The 18,741-nt window shown below is 41.5% G+C and overlaps 3 protein-coding genes across 5 annotated transcripts; 2 read left to right on the forward strand and 1 right to left on the reverse strand.

Annotated features, from left to right (window-relative positions):
- Positions 1 to 219: 219 nt before the first annotated feature.
- syt18b (synaptotagmin XVIIIb) lies at positions 220 to 5,197 on the forward strand. Its single transcript, XM_086209284.1, has 6 exons — positions 220 to 342; positions 557 to 734; positions 869 to 1,848; positions 2,574 to 2,730; positions 3,669 to 3,829; positions 3,914 to 5,197. Exons 2-6 carry the CDS (start codon positions 590 to 592, stop codon positions 4,052 to 4,054), a joined length of 1,584 nt encoding a protein of 527 aa, XP_086065410.1. The 5' UTR covers positions 220 to 342; positions 557 to 589; the 3' UTR covers positions 4,055 to 5,197.
- A 7-nt stretch (positions 5,198 to 5,204) lies between these two features.
- On the reverse strand, positions 5,205 to 12,152 carry LOC147259076 (uncharacterized). Of its 3 annotated transcripts, XM_086209281.1 has the most exons (18): positions 11,724 to 12,152; positions 11,576 to 11,640; positions 11,210 to 11,459; positions 10,969 to 11,039; positions 10,750 to 10,879; positions 10,412 to 10,537; positions 10,209 to 10,313; positions 9,958 to 10,125; positions 9,650 to 9,879; positions 9,306 to 9,558; positions 8,936 to 9,041; positions 8,817 to 8,859; positions 8,587 to 8,671; positions 8,025 to 8,094; positions 7,886 to 7,953; positions 7,724 to 7,807; positions 6,915 to 7,043; positions 5,205 to 5,667 (listed from the first exon to the last, which is right to left on the reverse strand). In XM_086209281.1, exons 1-18 carry the CDS (start codon positions 11,754 to 11,756, stop codon positions 5,662 to 5,664), a joined length of 2,022 nt encoding a protein of 673 aa, XP_086065407.1. In that variant the 5' UTR covers positions 11,757 to 12,152; the 3' UTR covers positions 5,205 to 5,661. The 3 variants fall into 3 exon arrangements, with proteins under 3 accessions (XP_086065407.1, XP_086065406.1, XP_086065405.1); XM_086209280.1 differs by having other exon boundaries at positions 5,205 to 7,043; positions 8,936 to 9,038; XM_086209279.1 differs by having other exon boundaries at positions 5,205 to 7,043.
- Positions 12,153 to 13,291: 1,139 nt separating this feature from the next.
- edc3 (enhancer of mRNA decapping 3 homolog (S. cerevisiae)) lies at positions 13,292 to 18,326 on the forward strand. The gene is made up of 7 exons (XM_086209285.1): positions 13,292 to 13,478; positions 13,732 to 13,897; positions 13,989 to 14,209; positions 14,299 to 14,643; positions 14,737 to 14,890; positions 15,103 to 15,320; positions 15,457 to 18,326. Exons 2-7 carry the CDS (start codon positions 13,734 to 13,736, stop codon positions 15,789 to 15,791), a joined length of 1,437 nt encoding a protein of 478 aa, XP_086065411.1. The 5' UTR covers positions 13,292 to 13,478; positions 13,732 to 13,733; the 3' UTR covers positions 15,792 to 18,326.
- The last annotated feature ends 415 nt before the right edge of the window (positions 18,327 to 18,741 follow it).

The raw sequence follows: 18,741 nt of genomic DNA on the forward strand, positions 1-18,741 counted from the left end.
GGGATGAGGTCGGGATGGATTGCAGGATTTACTGTTGGGATGGTTATTCTATGGTGACACTGCTGGATTGGCATCTGGAACACTAGCAGAGGAAAGATGCTAAAGGCACAATGAGAGGTATTACGAGATGGAATTCTCCACTCACAAACCCCACCCTCCAGAGAGATAATACTGGTCAAATCACTCTGCAGATGAGGAAATCACTATCCCAGGACAACACCAGGGGAACGTTAGAATGACGGATTTGTTTTCTAGCATTTAGTAGGAGGAGACACATGCAATGATATTGCTATATGGGACATTTTTTTCCTTTTAACAGAATCTGGGGTTATTCTGTTATATGTAAGTGTGGTTATTTTGTTTGTGACTTTGACCTCCACGTTGCGTTGCAAACTTTACAAGATGTTAATGTTTTTGTGCCTTTGTGACCTCACATATCTGAAGCAAGCCCCCAGCTTTGATGGATCCATAGTTGGGGGGGATAACTCATTCTCAGTCAAGCTAATAATCTTCTTGAATGGGACTTCTGTGTGTATCTGACTTTTTGTTGAAACAGGCTTGTTAAGATCTTAAGGCTATTTTGGTCACCATGCCCTATTATGATGACGAGTACCCAGGTCAGCCTCTCTGGCAGTCGGTGCTGCTCTTCTGCTGTAAGGGTATGATCGAGGGCATCATGGTCATACTCTTCTTCTGGCTTCTTGTGCAGGTTGTCTTCACCAAACAACTGGAAGGTAAGGTCTTGATTCCCTCTATTATTAGTCCCATGGGTCTATATTTCATGCTTTTGTGCAATCTATGGGTTACATGAGGATTAGCACAAGTAATTACAGCTAATTTGTCTTGTTGTCCTCTCTTGTGTCTACAGTTCATCTCCAAATTCTTCTGTTGGTTGGACTGATCATCTTTTGCCTGTGTTTGCTCCTGGGATGTATTCTGTGCTGGTGGAAAAGTCAGATTTGTCAAGTAAAAGACAAAGAAACTTCAGCATCAACTCCAGCTGAATCCACATTAGGCCAGAGCCCTCCACCCTCAGCAGCAACAATAGCTTCCAGGCAGCAGTATGAGGTGCTGGATGGAGATACACTGGAGTATCCATCTACATTCACTAGTCCTGCCCCTTCAGAGGGTGAATTTAGCTCTTTACCGTTCTCTCATCAAGCTCATACAGCCTCTGAGCAAAAAGAGCAGCCAAAGTCATATTTTTCCTTGCGCCGGCTCAGCACACCACCACTGATGTCACCCATCTATAAACCCATAGATCCCAGTCATGGCTCCCTGTCTTCATTTCCCAAACTGGGACTGTTGGCCAAAACATACAGGGCTCTGCAGAGACATGGCTCTGTGACTGGAGATAGTAATGAACACAGCAGACTCACTAGCCCCAGTGCTGTTTCTCCCTCTATGCCTGAAGAACCAATCCCACTGGTTCCACTGAAATGTGGTTCCAGTGCCAGCTGCAATCAGCCAACATCACCAACACCCTGCCTCCATTTCACGATGGCCTTCTCTCAAGAGCAGCAAACCCTGGCAGTCACTGTCATCAGCCTCACTGGGACATCCCACACACTGGAGGATGTGTCTTTGCTGGGCAGCCTTCCACCTCTGTACCCCTGTCCAATACAATTTTCTGTCCAGAGCAGCTTCAACACTGAGCAGCATGGCCGGCTGCTGGTTTTGAAAGTGAGGTCTGTGAAGGAGGTCCAGAGGTGCTCGCTCAGAATAGCTGTATATTCTCAAGATCAAGCCAGCCAGAGAGGCACCTTGCTGGGGGAACTGGAGGCCCAATGTGGAGGACAAGACTGGAATACAGGCCATGCATTTCACTTTACCAAAGAGCTAAAAAAGGTACCGGTCTACTGAAATAATATCACACCATCTGAGCAGGCATGGTTCAAAGTGGTAGTTCACCTAGAAATGACAATTCAGTCGTTATCTACTCACCCTTGTGTCAATGGAAGGTTGGATGAAGGGTTTTTTTCATCCACAAAACACTGCTGGAGTGCAGGAAAAGCTGTTGCTGGGTTCTGTAGACCAAAAAACTTCTTCTGAGCTTCCTTCAACTATCCTTTCAATGAGTAAAAATTATTTTCAGACACGTGAATAATGTTTAAAACAGTTTAGATAATAATTTTTAGATAGATTGGATTTTCCTGCATAACAGTCAAATAATATGATTCAAGCCTAACTTAAAATCCCTAATTGGAAATATCCAGTAGATATATTTGATTTCAAGTGTTTGACTGCTGGACATAAGATATCTCCCACTGTTGTGATGTAACACAATCATTCTCACATACACGCGTCTTAAATTTACATTTCAATACGCAAAACATGATTTAGAATGATGATTTAAAATGATCCTCTGAAACATGCAGAAAATCTTGAGCCTAATTCATGACCTTTCTATCACTGTCTTATTTATAGATTTTTGTTTTTGCTGTCTTGTTTAGGGACACGTGGTATACACTTTAATGAATGTGAATGTACAATATAGTGAGCAGCTCCTGTTTCATTTCCTCCTGGTTCATGTTTCTCTCTCTGCTCTTTGAACTTTTGCCCTTTGAATGCAGACTCTGATCTCCCAGCATGCACAGATGAGAAAAGGGCTTAGCTGTCCTCCGCAGATCTTCATTTTGCTTCACTATCAGACCTTGACACATCAAATCAAAGCAACGGTCCTCAGAGCAGATAACCTGGAAAACCTCATCCACACATCAGCAACAGCAGGTAGCACCAGCATTTACCACCATCTGTCTACTTGAAAATATACATTTGCTTCCCCATAAAGACATCACACATTACATTATGTAAACTGCACCGACAGAACTAACTTTTACCTTTCAGGGGCAGAGGTACAATAATTCCCTATGTTTGCTTTTAATGTTGAGGAGATTAAAGGATGTCTTACCCGAATGCAGAAGATCATCCTTTTTTTTTTAATGACATTGTGGTTTAATCCTCCACTATTCACAATCCTCAGGAAAAGGTTCCAATCTCCTCTGGGATCTCTGAACTGAGAGATCTAATCTTTATTTGCATTAGTCTGTCTAGGCATTATTTGCATTGCAGACAAGCATACACAGCCATTAGATTTTATGATCTCTGTGTCATGTACAGTATGTCACATAAACTGACTAAGGGATGTAATCTGTACATCGGATTCTGAGATTATTTTGTAATGGATATTTGGGCAATGTAGACTGGACAGAATTCAATTACAATGAAAACAGATAGGGAAACACCAGTGGAAAGCAATGTGTGTGTGTGTGCGCGTGTGTGTGTGTGTGTGTGTGCGTGCGCGCGTGCGTGCGTGTGTGTATGTGTGTGTGTGCGCGCGCGTGCGTGTGTGTGTGTGTGTGTGTGTGTGTGTTTGTTTTAGATCCGTAGCATCTAAACGACAGACAAACCTTGCATGCAACTGTGGTTTCAACAGCTGCTAAAAAGAAAAATGCTTAATCCCTGAAATGAAGAAAAAGTTATTTTTGGCTCTGTGGGATGTCAGTTCAACTGAGGACCAAATTTGAATTTGAGATCTCTCGTGTAGTTCCAAGGAACAGTGAAGGAGCTTGTCTTCTCCAATGAACATCCCATGGGAATTCCCCATTTTACGCTGTTGGATTATAATATTTATCCAGCTATTCTAAAGGTTATGTGCCTGTGTCCAGCTTACCAGGTGGTGATAAATGTGCACCATGACGGCGACGTGATCAGCAGCAGAGAAACCAAAGGAGGCTCGACAACAGTGTGGAACTCTTCCTTCCTGTTTGACCTGCCTCCAGGAGACATCAGTCAGCTGCCTCTCATGTTGGAGTTCATCATCATACAGGTGAGAAACAGATACATCATTTGTATGTGACAAGTCCTCCAAAATAATGTGGCTTAATTCAACTTTCTTATGTGACTGAATCAGGTGCATTCAGAAGGAAAGGTTCTCGGTCGGGTCCTCGTTGGAGCAGGGGCTGCAGATGCAGGACGAGCTCACTGGAGGGACATGTGCAGCCTGCAGGTGGAGCAGACACGCTGGCACACGGTTCAACCGGAGCCTCCATGAAGACACAGACTTGGAGAACATTTTGGCCTGTGGACAAACTGGACTGTTAAAGGGCAGCTTTGCCATGAAGTGCACAAAGTGCTGAGCTTGTAAATCAAAATAACTGGCCTTATATGTGAAGGGAAAGTACTGTTTAGTTTACAAAAGGTGATTTGTGGAATAATTTACGACTAATGTATATTACTAACTTTGCATAGGAACACTGAAAATCTACAGTGAGCCTGTCGAGCAATTCTGCAAAACAAATCAAGTTAGAGTATGGGATGCATGGATAAGAAAAAAATTAAGACAAAATAGGGGGGGAGGTTGTTTATTTAATCTGAATGTCTAGAATTGAGCTGAGATGTCAGGCATCGAGTCAAGCAAAAGTTTTCATTTCAATTATTCTTTTGGCCCAAATCACAGGAAACATTTTCTCTACACTTTCTGAATATAATAGGTCTAGACTGATGGATGAGATGAGTTGAATTTATTCTAGAAAATGTATTTGAACAAAAATCTTGACATTCTTCCTCATTTTTTTCTTGTCATGTCCTAAAACTTTCCTCCTGTTACACAGAAGAAAAGAAATATATACAATTATATAATATACATTTAAAATGGAGGCGGCACATGGTGCAGTGGTTACCACTGTCACCTCATAGCAAGAAGGTTCCGGGTTCGAGTCCCAGCTCGGGCACAGGATCTTTCTGTGTGGAGTCTCCATGTTCTCCCTGTTCCTGCGTGGGTTCTCTCTGGTACTCCAGCTTCCTCCCACAGTCCAAAGACATCAAGAGGGGACGAGGCTGATTGATACTCTAAATTGACCGTAGGTGTGACTGTGAGTGTGAATGGTTGTCTGTCTACATGTGTTGGTCCTGTGATGGACTGGCAACCTGTCCAGGGTGAACCACGCCTCTCACCCATAGACGCTGGGATAGGCTCCAGCCCCCCCGCGACCCTCAACAGGATAAGCGGAAGAAGATGAATGAAGATGGACATTAAAAATGAAACAACATGATCAATACCAAGAGATTCTAACGCGGTGTATTCTTACACTCATAAAGATCTGAAATGTCACACATTCCCGAAGCTTTAATAACTGATTGGGATGTTCTGAATGTAAAAATGATGAACAATATCATCTAAATAAAACACTTTATTTCTGGCTGATATCTTTTACATCATCTGTGAAATCCTTCCAATAGCTTTCTGTTGCACTGACACACAAAACCGTTAAACTCCTTTAAGTTTCAGTGACAGAGCACCCACCAGTATCAATTCATCAGAAGACTTGGTCTTGTAGATGGGAATGAGTTAGTACATTTAATATGAGCTTTAAAAAGCCATGTGATTCTTATTAATTCATATCAAAGCAACAGCGTAGACTGACACAGCTCCCCGCCTGACTTCAAGATTGCAGAAGAGTCAACAATGCTGGCATAAAGACCAATCTTCCTCCTCTTCTTCTTCTTCATCACTGGAACAAATATTTACACACTCTGCCATGAATACTCCGTCAGGATAGAGCGATGGTGGCCTTCGGTGCTGCAGACCCTCCACTCCAACATCGGACCACTTGTCACATACGTGTCTAGCAGCTGAATCCTGTGCGGACTGTTTGAAATTTATGGCTTTGGGGGAAAAAAAGGAAGGGGGGAAAATAACTTAAACAACTATTCATATTTAACGTTTCAGATCTATTTACTGTTCTACACGTGCAGAAGATGGCAAGCCAAGTTATGCAGAAGCCAAATCAAATTCACACCAGAGAAGTATCCACTCAGATTATCAATCATAATAATTAAATTATTTTTCCAAATATTGTACACTTCAGTTAAGGACAGAAAGGTATCATCAGTGGATACATCCATGGCCGAAAGTCTTCCCACAGCCTCCAAACTCAAAACACAACAGCACACACCTGTACTACTCGTTGCATCCACTAAAGCACAAATTCACCTGCATATTTTGCCTTCAAATTGTTGATTTCTGCACTCAAAGCTGACATCTGACAGAGGAAAGAATTATTTCAGCTTTCTGATACATCTTCATAGTTTCTCCTTCAGGCCTATTTATTTGCTCTTTGTTGAATGCTTCCTTGTTTATTTCTGTGTCCTTTCTCCAGCGTCAAATGACTTTTGGAATATTAGAGCACACAAGACTGGTTTATTCTTGTGATATTTCCTGTTAAACACTGGCTACTACTACCACTGACTGACTCGAATTCTCCGAAAGTTGAATTTGTAATTTCTTAAATATAATCATCATCAATTTATTGGGATGTTTCACCCCTCGAATGAATTTAGCACACTTTTTCATAGATGTTAGTCACAGACCGTCACTATCAGACGGCGATAAAATGAAGCTCTTTTCTATCCTCCTATGGAGACGTCACAGCCTTCATTTCTCGGCTTCAAATCCGATTATTTCCTGAGCAGAAAGGGCCGTATGTGAGATTACAGCTGGACTACGTTTCAGATGGTATGTAAATGTTTATGCAGCCAGGCTGACACCCCTCCGAGTTTACTATATGCACTTTGATCCGAGCAGAAGCTGGGATTAGAGCTGTCTGCACGTAAGTGTTTATGAGCCACAGATATAATCATGATATAATCTAGGTTCTGTGATTGTGCCATTAATAACATTAATTTGCATCAGCAGCAGATGTCCATACATTATTCATGCAGTATCAGTGCATGCAGTCAGATAAGTGACGATGATCTTTCCAGTGGTGACAGTTTTATCTGGGGTTCCTGGCTTGAATATGCTGGTAGAGGTTTAGTGTTGCAGGGGTACATTTGAATGCATTAGACACCTACTCCATGTATGTAGTGCTTAGGAGTGACTGCATAATTCACCCATTTACAGTGCTTACAACCTGGTTCTGGACGTTTCTCTCAGCCTCTTCTGCTTGCTCCCCTTCGTCACTGTCTGTCCAATTGTAGTTTTCTTCATCCTCTTCATACACTGGTGTCAAACCTCCCCAGCAAACCCTGTCCACTGAATTCTGAGCAGAAAAAAACCCCACATATTCATGGCTTTCGGTGGAATCCATTTTTCAACCCACGCAGAGTAGCACTCTGTTGAATTTGTTTGGGTTTATATGTATTTTTCTGCTGCAATCGCTCCAATTGCTGTGAGCTGGGATGAATTAAAACCACGAGATATGTTGCAATAACTGAAAATTTTGTGTTTAATTAAATCTCAAATTTGCCGGAAAGTGGCGTTGTAATTATGAGCAAAAAAAATTTTTTTGGAATAGCACCATGTCCTGTTGACTGTAAATGTCAAATTCAAATTAGGTTCAAAGTGATGCATAAAAGGACTCCTAAGGCACATAAGTCTGTGACTATATGTATTTTTGCTAATTTGCATAAAGAGTAATCGAAGACTAATGTGAACACGAATTCCACTTTAAGGCTTTTCATTGAAACTCTGAAGTTTTATATTGCCTGATGCAAATTGGAGCTGTAAAATGAGCTGCTGATAACTTCTTGTTAGTTGTTTCCGTATTCTTTCCCTTAAATAAGCTTCTTAACTAAAACAGGGATACTTGTGGTAATGTACACTGTTCCTGTTAATTCAACATACTTGTACAGTAATAAAAATAAAAAGCCTTTTCTATCACTGTTTAGTATAAATGATGAATGCTTTATTGAAGCCGTGCTGGTGTTCAACAACATTTACCTGCCCAGTGACCCTCTTCCTCTGCTGATCCTCCTCTACGTTATCAGTTTTTTCCTTCCTTCCTGCCACAGATGGGCTATCAACCTGCAGACAAGATGTCTGTCACTGTAAGTCAACATTCATGTGAGGAACCTTCATTTGTGTCCTTTTAATGAACTTTACCGAGCACGCCAGCTTCCGTTCTACCAGCGCTTTCTCCTGTTGCAGCATGTTCGCCCTTCTCTTATTATCTGAAACCAGATGAGGAGGTGGTTTCAGTGCTCAGCCAGTGAGGAGGATATTATCCTCAGCAGGCTCTTACCTTGTAGCTGGGCTGGTGGCGTGTCAGCGGTCCAAAAATCAGTTTGGACCCTCTTCTCATCTCTGGAGGCCTTTTCCACCAGCGGTTATGAAAAAGAGAAATAAAGAAGTGATTTATGCTGATTGTTTTTTCACTCAGCATGTGCAGAACAACTGAGCATCTCTTCGACTGACAGCACATGGAGCTCCAGAGCTGAAAGTCTTCTCTTTCTCTCTCTGCCTTTCTAGATTCTTCAGAGCTAAAAAATAATCTCTCATATTCATTTATAGTTTTCCTATTCATTTATCATTGTATGGATCAAAAAACTGACTTTTCTGTCAATTCCCTCTCTGTCTTCCAGCTTGTTCTTCAGCCATTTAACATATTTGTAGACATTCCTATTCATGAAAACGCTCTGTGCTCCGCCTACTAGAATTTATTCATAATTAGGTTACACAAACATCAGTGAAATGAATATACAAAAAAGCCACCTTTACATAGTTTATATTCCTTTTCTATAAGCTGTTTTTTTAAACACAGTATGGTGACATGCAGCTCAGGAGAAGAAGAGGTTCGTGGTTACCTGACAGGTTTTGTTGAGGCTGAAGTGAGAAACTGATGCCGGCTCTAATGAGAAAGACGATTCAGTCTGTGGTGTCATGCTGAGGCTAAACCAAAACAAAAAACAAAAAAAAAACAACAAAAAAACAAAACAGGAAGCATCATAACACGAAGAGACAGATTACGGAATTTCATTTCCATCATTTTCTAATAGTGCATTTTGAGATGAAAATCTCATCAAAATCCACTCACTCTGTTATTGTCTCCTTGTCCTGAGCTGACACCGATTCACCACCTGAAAAATGCGAGGTCACAGCGAGTTCAAACTAGATATTGATGCTTGTTGATGCCTGTTGAACATTCACATTCACCTTCATCCTCATGTCTGTGACACAACTTCTGACTCCTGCTTCTCTGCAGCTCCAGCTCCTGTTTGCATACTTCAAGCTCAACCCTCAGCAGCGAATCTGATTTCTTCTGATTGAAAAAAGAACAAGATTAAGAAATAGTTATTAAGTCTTTTACTTTTCAGGGATACATTAACTTTGTTCTGGTAGTTGTGTGCTTTTGTGGAGAGACTGGAAAAATAGGCAGCAGTTTTGATTGGGTGATTTATATATAACTTATCCTTCCGAGCGTGTTTTTATTTACAGTCTCAGGTGCCATGTACACTTGTGCCACTTGGAGCTGGTCATAATAGATTTTGATCAGTAGTGTTGAGACGAGAAGTAGTGCTTTTACTTTGTCATTCTTTAGTTCCTCCAGCTCCTCTTGAGTGGACCGCAGAGTCGAAGCAGTTTTTTGCCATTTCTCCGTCCAGTGTTTAGCTACAGCTTTCAGCTCCTCGATGTTCTGGACTCTCACTGCTTCTCTTCTCTGATGCTCTTCCTCTTGTCGGTGCAGCTTTTCCTTTGTCTTAAGGACCTCATTCTCTAGACATAGATACTGATCCTGCAGTTCCTGTTTTTCTAATGTTATAGCCTCCAATGACTCCCTGGGGAAACGCAAGACATGTTTCAGAAGGGGAATAGCATTTTGAGTATCCAACAATAACAAGAACATTTCTTAATATCACCAAAGCCCACCGTAGCTGTCTGTGCTTTTCCTTCATCTCAGTTAGCCCTTCTTGTTCAGCTTCATTTAGTTTACTCAGGAGCTCCTCCTTCTCTCTGATCATCTGAGAGAGTTCTGCCATCAGGTCTTTGATCTTTGTGGCATTGCTGACTTTTTCTGACTTTAGCTCCTGTAGCTGAGATTGTGTTGTCTCCAGGCTGTGTTTCACCATTTTGAGCTCATTTTTCAGCTTTTCATTAATCTGGCCCAAAAAACACACCAGCGTTAATTAGAGAAACAGTTCAACACTGACAAAATGATCTCAGTGTAAAGATCTCACCTCTCTGAAAGCATTTGTCTCGTCTTTCAGCGAGAGAATTTCCTGATTGTGTTTGCTGTTATGAATATGATGCCCATCTCTGTGGAGCTCCAAGCTTCCAGAGACTTGTTGAAACTGCTCCAGTTGCTGCTTCAGCTGCTGGGATCTCTGCAGCAGGTCTGATTTCTCCTGTACAATAATATTCATAAAACTGTCATGAACCTTACAATATGACTGTTTGATCTTGGCGGTCTCTAGATGCTATGCGATACCTGGATCAAGAGATTCTTTTCAGAGAGAGCTCTCGATAAACAGTCTTTGACTTCTTTTAAATTGTCCTCCAGCTTTAACACTTGAGTGGACAGCGAGGCCTTCTCCTGAGCAGAATTAGAAAAGCAATTTTCTTGCTGAGGGAATTTCTTCATGATTTTATATACCATGACTGTGAATGCATATTGAATGTGAAGTGACTGACCAGACATGCTTGGCTAATCCTGTTGTTGGCTTCATGCAGCTGTCCTTGAACTTCCGAATGGTTCTGTTCAATGTGACTGAGAATCTGATTCATCTGGTCTATTTGATCCAACTGTGACCTGTGTGCCTGCAGGGGCACAGAAACAAACAGCAGCTCAAACGTCTTTAAATTGAACAAAATGTAACGAAAACAGCAAGGCTGAAACAACCTACAAACAGAATCCTGCTGCGTGGATTTATGATTTTACCCTTCAACTGAGCTCTCTGGGCGGCAGGTGTTGATAATCATAAAGTCTGTTTAGCACTATGGTATTTTCGGGATTTAGAAAGTTTACTCACCACTCGTCTATTTGTGTCACCTTGATTTGCTGCAAAACTGGGATTTTGTCTGCTAGAAACATGTGGGTCTTGGTCTCCCCTGTCTAGAGCAGACCTCATTTGCAGCAAATCCTTTTTCAGCTGTTGGACCCTTGAGAGAAAAACTCCCATGAGACATTTCAGTCATTTTTATGTACCGGTATTTTAAATTTTCTTTCACGTCTGTGGATGCGTTTATACTTGTCATGGAGGCTTTTTTCAAATCGGGGTAACTCAGTGATTTCCTTCTGCTGAAGAGCTTCGACGCACTGCTGTAACACATCAGTTTAGCTTATAAGTGGAGGTTGTGTCATTAGAATATATTCAACACCATACTCCACAGTCTTCTTACAAAAGCAGCTCCTCTTTAAAAAAACAACAAAAAACTACAGCTTATGTGTGGATGTATTTGCTTCCATTGAGCTAATTTTAACTCCCTTACCTTATGTTTCATGTCAAGCAGCTGTGCAGGAGTCATTTTGTAGCCAAGCTGTGTGTCTCTGGACCCCAACAAGTCCAGATGAGTGTCCAGATGTTCGTGAGCATCCTGCAACCAGTTCAAGAGCTCTGCTCGTCTTTGAGCAACCCGCAATCCAGGCCCCAGAAAGGATTGTGAAGCATCCTCGGACGCAAGATGGGACAGAGACCGCCATCTCCTCAGAGGTGGGTCATTCTCGCTGAATCCACTTATACTGCCAGATGTGCAAAAACGCAACCACGATTATTTTTGAAAAGATGCTGATTAAACAGATAAATTAATTCATATCTTGCATAAATATCCATGTAAAATGTACAATTTTACCCTCACCTTGTGCCGAATTTGGACAGAAATCCTGACCCTGAGACAGATGCTGTATCACACCATGCAGAGGTCTTTGAATGGAAAACAATTAAAGGAAGTACACAATGTTGAAAGTGTTCTACCACCACACACAAAAAAGTGCGCTGCGTCTCACCTGTGTTCTGAAGCGAGATTTGGGGTTCCACATATCCACGTCTGTGACAGATAAATTGACTTCAGCTACTGCGCTAGGATTTAGACGTCTTATAGTGTCTCAGTTTAAGCCATGACTTCCCTTTGGATGGGAGAGGCTACAGTCCTCATCTCATCATTGGGGATATATTTCCACACGACGGTGCCATTTTTGACACATGGGACTATTTCTAGATCATTTTCCACTGCTTGTTAGATGGTCAACAACTACCTTTACACAGTGTGTTTATTACACTGTGTAAATACTGTTAAAATGTAAGCAGTTTTATGGAGCACCTTTTTTTCTGTACCAACAAAGAAGAAGAAGAAAGTAATTGCAATGTATCACAAATACGAAAAGAAGCTCAACACATGTAAAGACTTAAAGTCTGCATTAATTCTGCTACCTTGCTGCAGGAACCCTCTCCTGTGCAGTCCAGGGACAATTGTTCCTCTCTTGAGCCCCAAAGCTTTGATTGCAATGTTTCTCGAGAACAGCATCTGATCTGGGTATCCATGGCCACCAGTGTACACAAAACTTTGTTTGGTGGGTGTGTCATAGCTCCTTGTCTCCTCATGATCTAACTGTGTGCTGTGTGGCTGTTTGCTGACATTTAGATCATCTCCTTAATAATAATAATAGCCCTCCTCTGATTTTGTGTTTATGACGGTGAATGTGTCATGACTGAACATATTTAGGCACAGGCAGATTTAAAAAAAAAAGAATTTGTATCATAATATGAACTTGGGCGTTTCAGGACTTGATTTTAACATCAGACATAGGCAGTCATGTGATCCAAGGTTGATCTAAATTATGTCAGATAATATTATATCAAAATAAGAGTCCAAATAATTTAGGGCTTAGTGTGAAATACTGCATGCCTTTGACTGGATCCACAGTCGTCTCTTTGCCAAAGCCTGTCACAGAATTTCTGAGAGGCACAGCTGCTCAATCCTTCAAGCAAAAAATTGCTCATCCAAATTATCCCTTTAATTGTCATGTGATTAGGCGACACGGTGGTGCAGTGGTTAGCACTGTCACCTCACAGCAAGAAGGTTCCGGATTCTAGCACAGGATCTGTCTGTGTGGAGTTTGCATGTTCTCCCTGTGCCTGCGTGGGTTCCTCCCATAGTCCAAAGACATGTAAGAGAAGACTAGATTAATCAATACTCTAAATTGACCGTTGGAGTGGCTGTGAATGGTTGTCTGTCTATATGTGTTGGCCCTGTGATGGACTGGTGACCTGTCCAGGGTGAACCTCGCCTCTCCTGAAGGCTGCTGGGATAGGCTCCAGCCCCCCCCCCCCTCCCAAACAGGTTCAACCAGAGAAGATGGATGGAATGGATGGAATGGATGGAATGGATGGATGGTCATGGGAGCATAAAAAAAGACTCAAAATAGAATATAAACACTTGGTAACTACATCAATTATAGATTTTTTTAAAGTCAGATTTAGCTCCTCAAATGTATGGAAAAGGTTTAGTTTTCAAGACACAGCTACAGTTTACTCTAATCAATCTCTTATTTTGATATTGCCCTTTACCGGAAGCCGGAAGGGGTAATCCAGGACAAAACTGTAGCTAGCTAGCCGCAGCTGTAGGTCTGCACTACTCAAGAAGCTAATGAATCGAAGGAGCTAACACTTGAGGGAGCAACAAATTTTCTTTCAGTACTTAACTTTACAGTTTACTCGTCTGTGTTCCCGAAAAGATTGAACTTCGTGTTAACCTCCAAAAGGTATACCACTTCGTTGTCACGCCTTTCATCACCCAACATTTCTATGAGAACACAATGTTACATAGTAACAGCTAACGTTTGAAATAGTCTAAGCTAACGTTAGCCGGCTAATATCAGTGCCCGTTAGCATCGTGCAGTCGGTATATTTAATGTCATGCCGGTTAAAGTAGGCTTGTAATTTAAATTGTAGTTTAATATACCTGAAGTATCCTAACTGGCAATTCTAAAACTTGTATTTGATAATGTTGATCAGACATGGCAGCGGATTGGTTGGGCAGTCTGGTGTCAATTAACTGTGGACCAACACTGGGAGTCTATCAGGGAGAGGTGTCATCTGTGGATCAGTCCAGCCAAACCATCTCTCTCAGACAGCCTTTCCATAATGGAGTCAAGTGCCCTGTTCCAGAGGTCACATTCAGGTAAAACTCAAATTGTTTCTCTTCTAAGTTTCTTCTGGATCTATATTGACCTGATAGAACATTACAGTGGATTCTTTTTTCCCTCCTACAGTGCCATTGATATAAAAGAACTAAAGATTTTAGATATTAGAAATGGAAATACACGAAATAGTTCTGCAGCAAAGGTAACCAGTATACCAGTTGCAGTCCCAAAGGGTGACCCCAGATCTCTGGAGAAAGTAAATTCTCCTCAACACTGCTCCAAAAGCTATGGAGACCGTCACTTGGATGTTCCTGGTCAGCCCAAGGCGTTCCGACGAAGACATAACTCTTGTAAGTCCAGTGAATCCCCGAGAAAGCCTAGCAACCTGTTAATACCTGGCTTTTAAGAAGAGATTTAAAATCTGTTTGTATTTTCTCAGGGTCATCAAGTAGCCGAGGTGCAAACCAAGTCACACCAAAAAAGAATGGGGTGAAAAACGGTAGCAGCCAGATGAAGCACAGAGATGATGAGTGTTTCGGAGATGGTGTGGATGATGGCCTGGATACAGACTTTGATTTTGAAGGGAACTTGGCTCTTTTTGACAAAGCGGCAGTTTTCTCAGAGATTGACATATCAGAGCGGCGTAACGGTGCTAGATCCCGTGGGACGCCACAAGAGCAGACACCCTCTCGGTATCGTCATGATGAGAACATCCTGGAGGGCAAACCTATTGTGTACAGACAGATCATGGTACCACAGCCTGGGGCCAAAGAATACTGCACTGGTATGTTTTTCGTTGCCATAGAAGAATGTAAGAAATAAAGAGGATTTTTGGAGGATGGTAAATTATATCGACACTTACTTTTATTCCGTACAGATTCAGGACTTGTTGTGCCAAGTATATCTTATGATCTACACAAGCGACTGTTGTCTGTTGCCGAGCGTCATGGCCTCTCATTGGAGCGGCGACTTGAGATGACAGGAGTGTGTGCCAGTCAGATGGCCTTAACACTGCTGGGTGGGCCCAACAGGTAGGAACATAGTGATGGTTCAAGTTGTTTTTTGCTGTCTGTGAGGGAGTAGGATCCAAATACAGCACATCAGCTTTATGCAAGTGATAATTTATAATCCTAGCACCATGCAAGCATTGACATGCTTAATATAAATTCATTAAAAAAAGCACAAACAAAAACAAAAAAAAACAAGGTGTATGAATGCAGTTTCTTCATTTTCTTTCTTCCAGATTCACTCCAAAAAATTTACACCAGCGCCCCACGGTGGCACTGCTGTGTGGCCCTCACGTTCAGGGGGCTCAGGGCATCAGCTGTGGTCGTCACCTGGCCAATCATGAGGTTGAGGTCATCCTGTTCCTGCCCAACTTCGTCAAGATGCTTGACTCGGTCACCAGTGAGCTGACTCTCTTTAACAAGACAGGGGGCAAACAGGTGTCAAGTATTAAAGGTGAGAGCTTACTTTGCTACTGTACTTTTGACTTTGACACCAGCTGTGATTGTGATGTCAGAATTCTGACAGGTTTGCATCCAAGTAGATCAAGAAGTAATATGAATTGTTCTCATTTTCTCTCTTGACTGTACAGACCTTCCAGACACTCCAGTGGACCTAATCATTAACTGCCTGGACTGCCATGAGAACACATTCCTGATGGATCAGCCTTGGTACCGAGCTGCTGCAGACTGGGCTAACCAGAACCGGGCCCCTGTGCTCAGTTTGGATCCTCCTGTTAGTGGACAGGGACAGGCAGTTGAGGCTAAGTGGTCCCTCTCCCTTTGCCTTCCCCTTCCCCTGGCAGAGGGGGCTGGCCGAGTTTACCTGTGTGACATAGGTATCCCTCGCCAGGTGTTCCAGGAAGTGGGAATCAAGTACCATTCACCTTTCGGGTGCAAATTTGTCATCCCTCTACACTCTGCATAATGGCACTAACCTTCCTATGTGTCACATTGAACCTCTATACATCCATCCGCCTTGTATTCCAGAGCTTTTTACAGTTTACTCATAAAGTTTCTTAAACATGTGAACTTGACTTCTCGGTCATGCTGGAGGACCATTGTTTTTGGTGCATTATTATCCACGCTGACCAGGGGCCTGTGGATGGGAAACCGTTTTCCAATCTGCATTTGTTTTGGTGAGGAAAAACAAACATTAAGCCCATCAAAGGCTGCAGTAACAGTAGATGCCGGTGTATTTCCATGACATTAAAGGATATAAATAGAAGATGCATCATTTTAACACACGACTGAAATGTCAGGAATAGGAACATCTGACTTAAAATGTAAATGTCATCCTAATCCAGCCTACATTCAGAGCCATTCTGGTGAATAAAGACATCCTTTATATAATACACTCAAATACATCAACCTCAGTGTTCACTTCTTGTTGGTAATGGATTTCTGCATGCCATACCCCGCAGCACTTACTGTTGTGTGACGGTAGGATTTTTTAAAATTTGAAATCATTATCGTCACAAATAATTCCTAAGGAAATGTCGAGAATTTGTCATTTAGATAAATGCTGTATTGTCAGGCTGAACTGGTGTTAAGTTGGCAGCTACTGGAGAGAATCCAGACCTCGCCAGTTTAGTCTCACCGTGGCGAATTGGCCTTTGAGCACAAGGGCTTGGATAGGTTGACACAGCGCGCAAAACGTGGAGCTGTCTTACCTTTTTTTGTTGTGATTTGAGGGGGGGAAAAAGTCTGATTTATTGTTTGTACAAATGTGTCAGCAAAAAAGGCTGGGATAGTTTTCTTTTTTGTTTTAGTTTTGCTATTTCCAGCCCCTTGAGTCTTATATATTTTGTCTTAACATCATTTCCCTACAAGTCTGTGTAGGCACTTGTTTCTGATTAGTACTGCACCATATAAAAAAACAACAAAAAAAACATCAGTAGGCTCAAAATTCATTTATTCCTACATAGTGAACATCAAGTTGGGTTTTTTTTTCGGTCACTGTTAACACGGTTTCTAGATTTGATGTCTCACAGCATTACACTGACAGGAACGAATGTCTTGGATTAATTGCACAATGCAAGCGTGAGTGTGCTGAAGGATTTTTTAACTGATGAAAAGGTAGACAAAATATATTTGAATTCTGAAAGTGTGTCAGGCTGAAAAATGGTGACGTGAGGTGTAAAGGATTCCTAATAATGGGCTGAAATATGCGAACCCACAAATGCGGTCCTTCCAAGTTTCAAACCATGCAGCTGATAAAAGTGCGTCAAGGTTTTGAAGGTCCGATTTAATTTTTATTTCTCTGGTTGCGTTTTTGATGAAAGTTCCTGTTTGACAGAAGTAGCATTTTGCCAAGGGACACTTCCTGTATGTGGGAGGATTCAAATGCATCTTGAGTGAATTATCTTGATCTAAACGCACAAAAATCCTCAAGCTACTCTCCTGCGCTGAGTCACAAGTCTCCAAGTCAGACAATTGTTGGGTTCTGTATTTTAGACCTTCTCAGAGGTTGCAGGTATAGTTTTTTTTTTTTTTTTGATAATGACTTCTTCTAACAAGGCGATATAAATTCGACATGTCCAGAACTTGGCAAAAATGCATACTGTATTATACATGTCTTGCATTTTGGGTGGTGTCATTAAGAAAAAGGCCGCTGAGGTAACCAATAAGTAATCTTTGGCTCATCTTTTTTGGTGGTGCATTATGCCCACCCTTGAGTTTATTAAGTGTAACATCTCAGGAGGATTAATGATAGTCAGATTATTCTTGTGTTTTCTCTGTGCTCACAAGCTTGTGCTGATTTGTCACATTACTTTCATACAATGCCCCTCAACATTCCACTGGCCTGATGCGTTATGTCACATCTGTTGAGACAAGTCTGGCTTCGAAACATCCGCCAGTGTTACTGAATGTGAACAAGAGAAGGATTTTAGTTTCTCCTTTGGCCACCAGGGGGCCATAAATCTCTTGATTCTTCTGTGTAGGCAGCTTTATGTGCTTGATACTATTTCCTAAAAGAATACTGTTATTTCTCTATGAAATGTGAACAGTCAGACAACATGGGGGTGATCTGGCATTTGAGGGGAAAGCTGGGTGTTCAAAAAAAAACAGAAGAAGCGGTTGATTGACATTGACTGAAATAGTTTACATATGTTAAACTCAGATGGTTGTTCGGTCCAGTTGAGGTCAGTTTGCAGTTAATCAGAACCGCCAGCGGAACGTTTTGTCTAGACAGGACGCCAATTCACTGTCAAGCTTCTTGTGTAAAACGTGTCATCATGTCTGCAGACTGAACCAATAAAAAAAGGAGTTTACTGTTGTTATGACTTCCTCCATTGCCTCATCAAATTCATCACTAGGACTGGTGAACTGGATTGTGAGCATGGCGGGCAGCAACCCCCGAACGAACACAGGAAGTAGCGTTACAACTGTAAGAAATGGTTGACTTTTCGCTGCAGTTTTGAAGTCAAAAATATATGACTGAGAGTGCCTGTAGAGCAGTTTTGAAGTTATCAGATGAAAACAACAGCTATGATCTAAATTTGGAACATTTAGGTTGAAACGGGACCTTTGGTTTATGGAGGGTGTAAGAATTAAAAAAAAAAATAAAATTATTGAAATACATGTGATGCAAAAAAAAACAAAAAATATTAATTTAAACTGATGCTTTGTACTGTTTGGATGTATTACTTTTTTTTTTTTTACAATAAAACTAGTTACCATGGCGCTTTTCTTAAAATTTACAAAAAGTGCTTATCAGCAAACAAGCAAACAATTACAGAGCGGCCTAAAAATAGTACAATACGGCTGTAACTCGGTCCAGGTTTCCGGTAGAATAATCAATGACTGCAACAAATTTGTTTTGGTCATACAAACTTATAGAAAAACATACGTCATGAATATATAAACTTACGTAT

Source organism: Aulostomus chinensis, chromosome 7, assembly GCF_037954235.1.
Source record: "Aulostomus chinensis isolate RoL2024-O1b breed Wild chromosome 7, RoL_Achi_v1.0, whole genome shotgun sequence".
NCBI classification, from domain to species: Eukaryota; Metazoa; Chordata; class Actinopteri; order Syngnathiformes; family Aulostomidae; genus Aulostomus; species Aulostomus chinensis.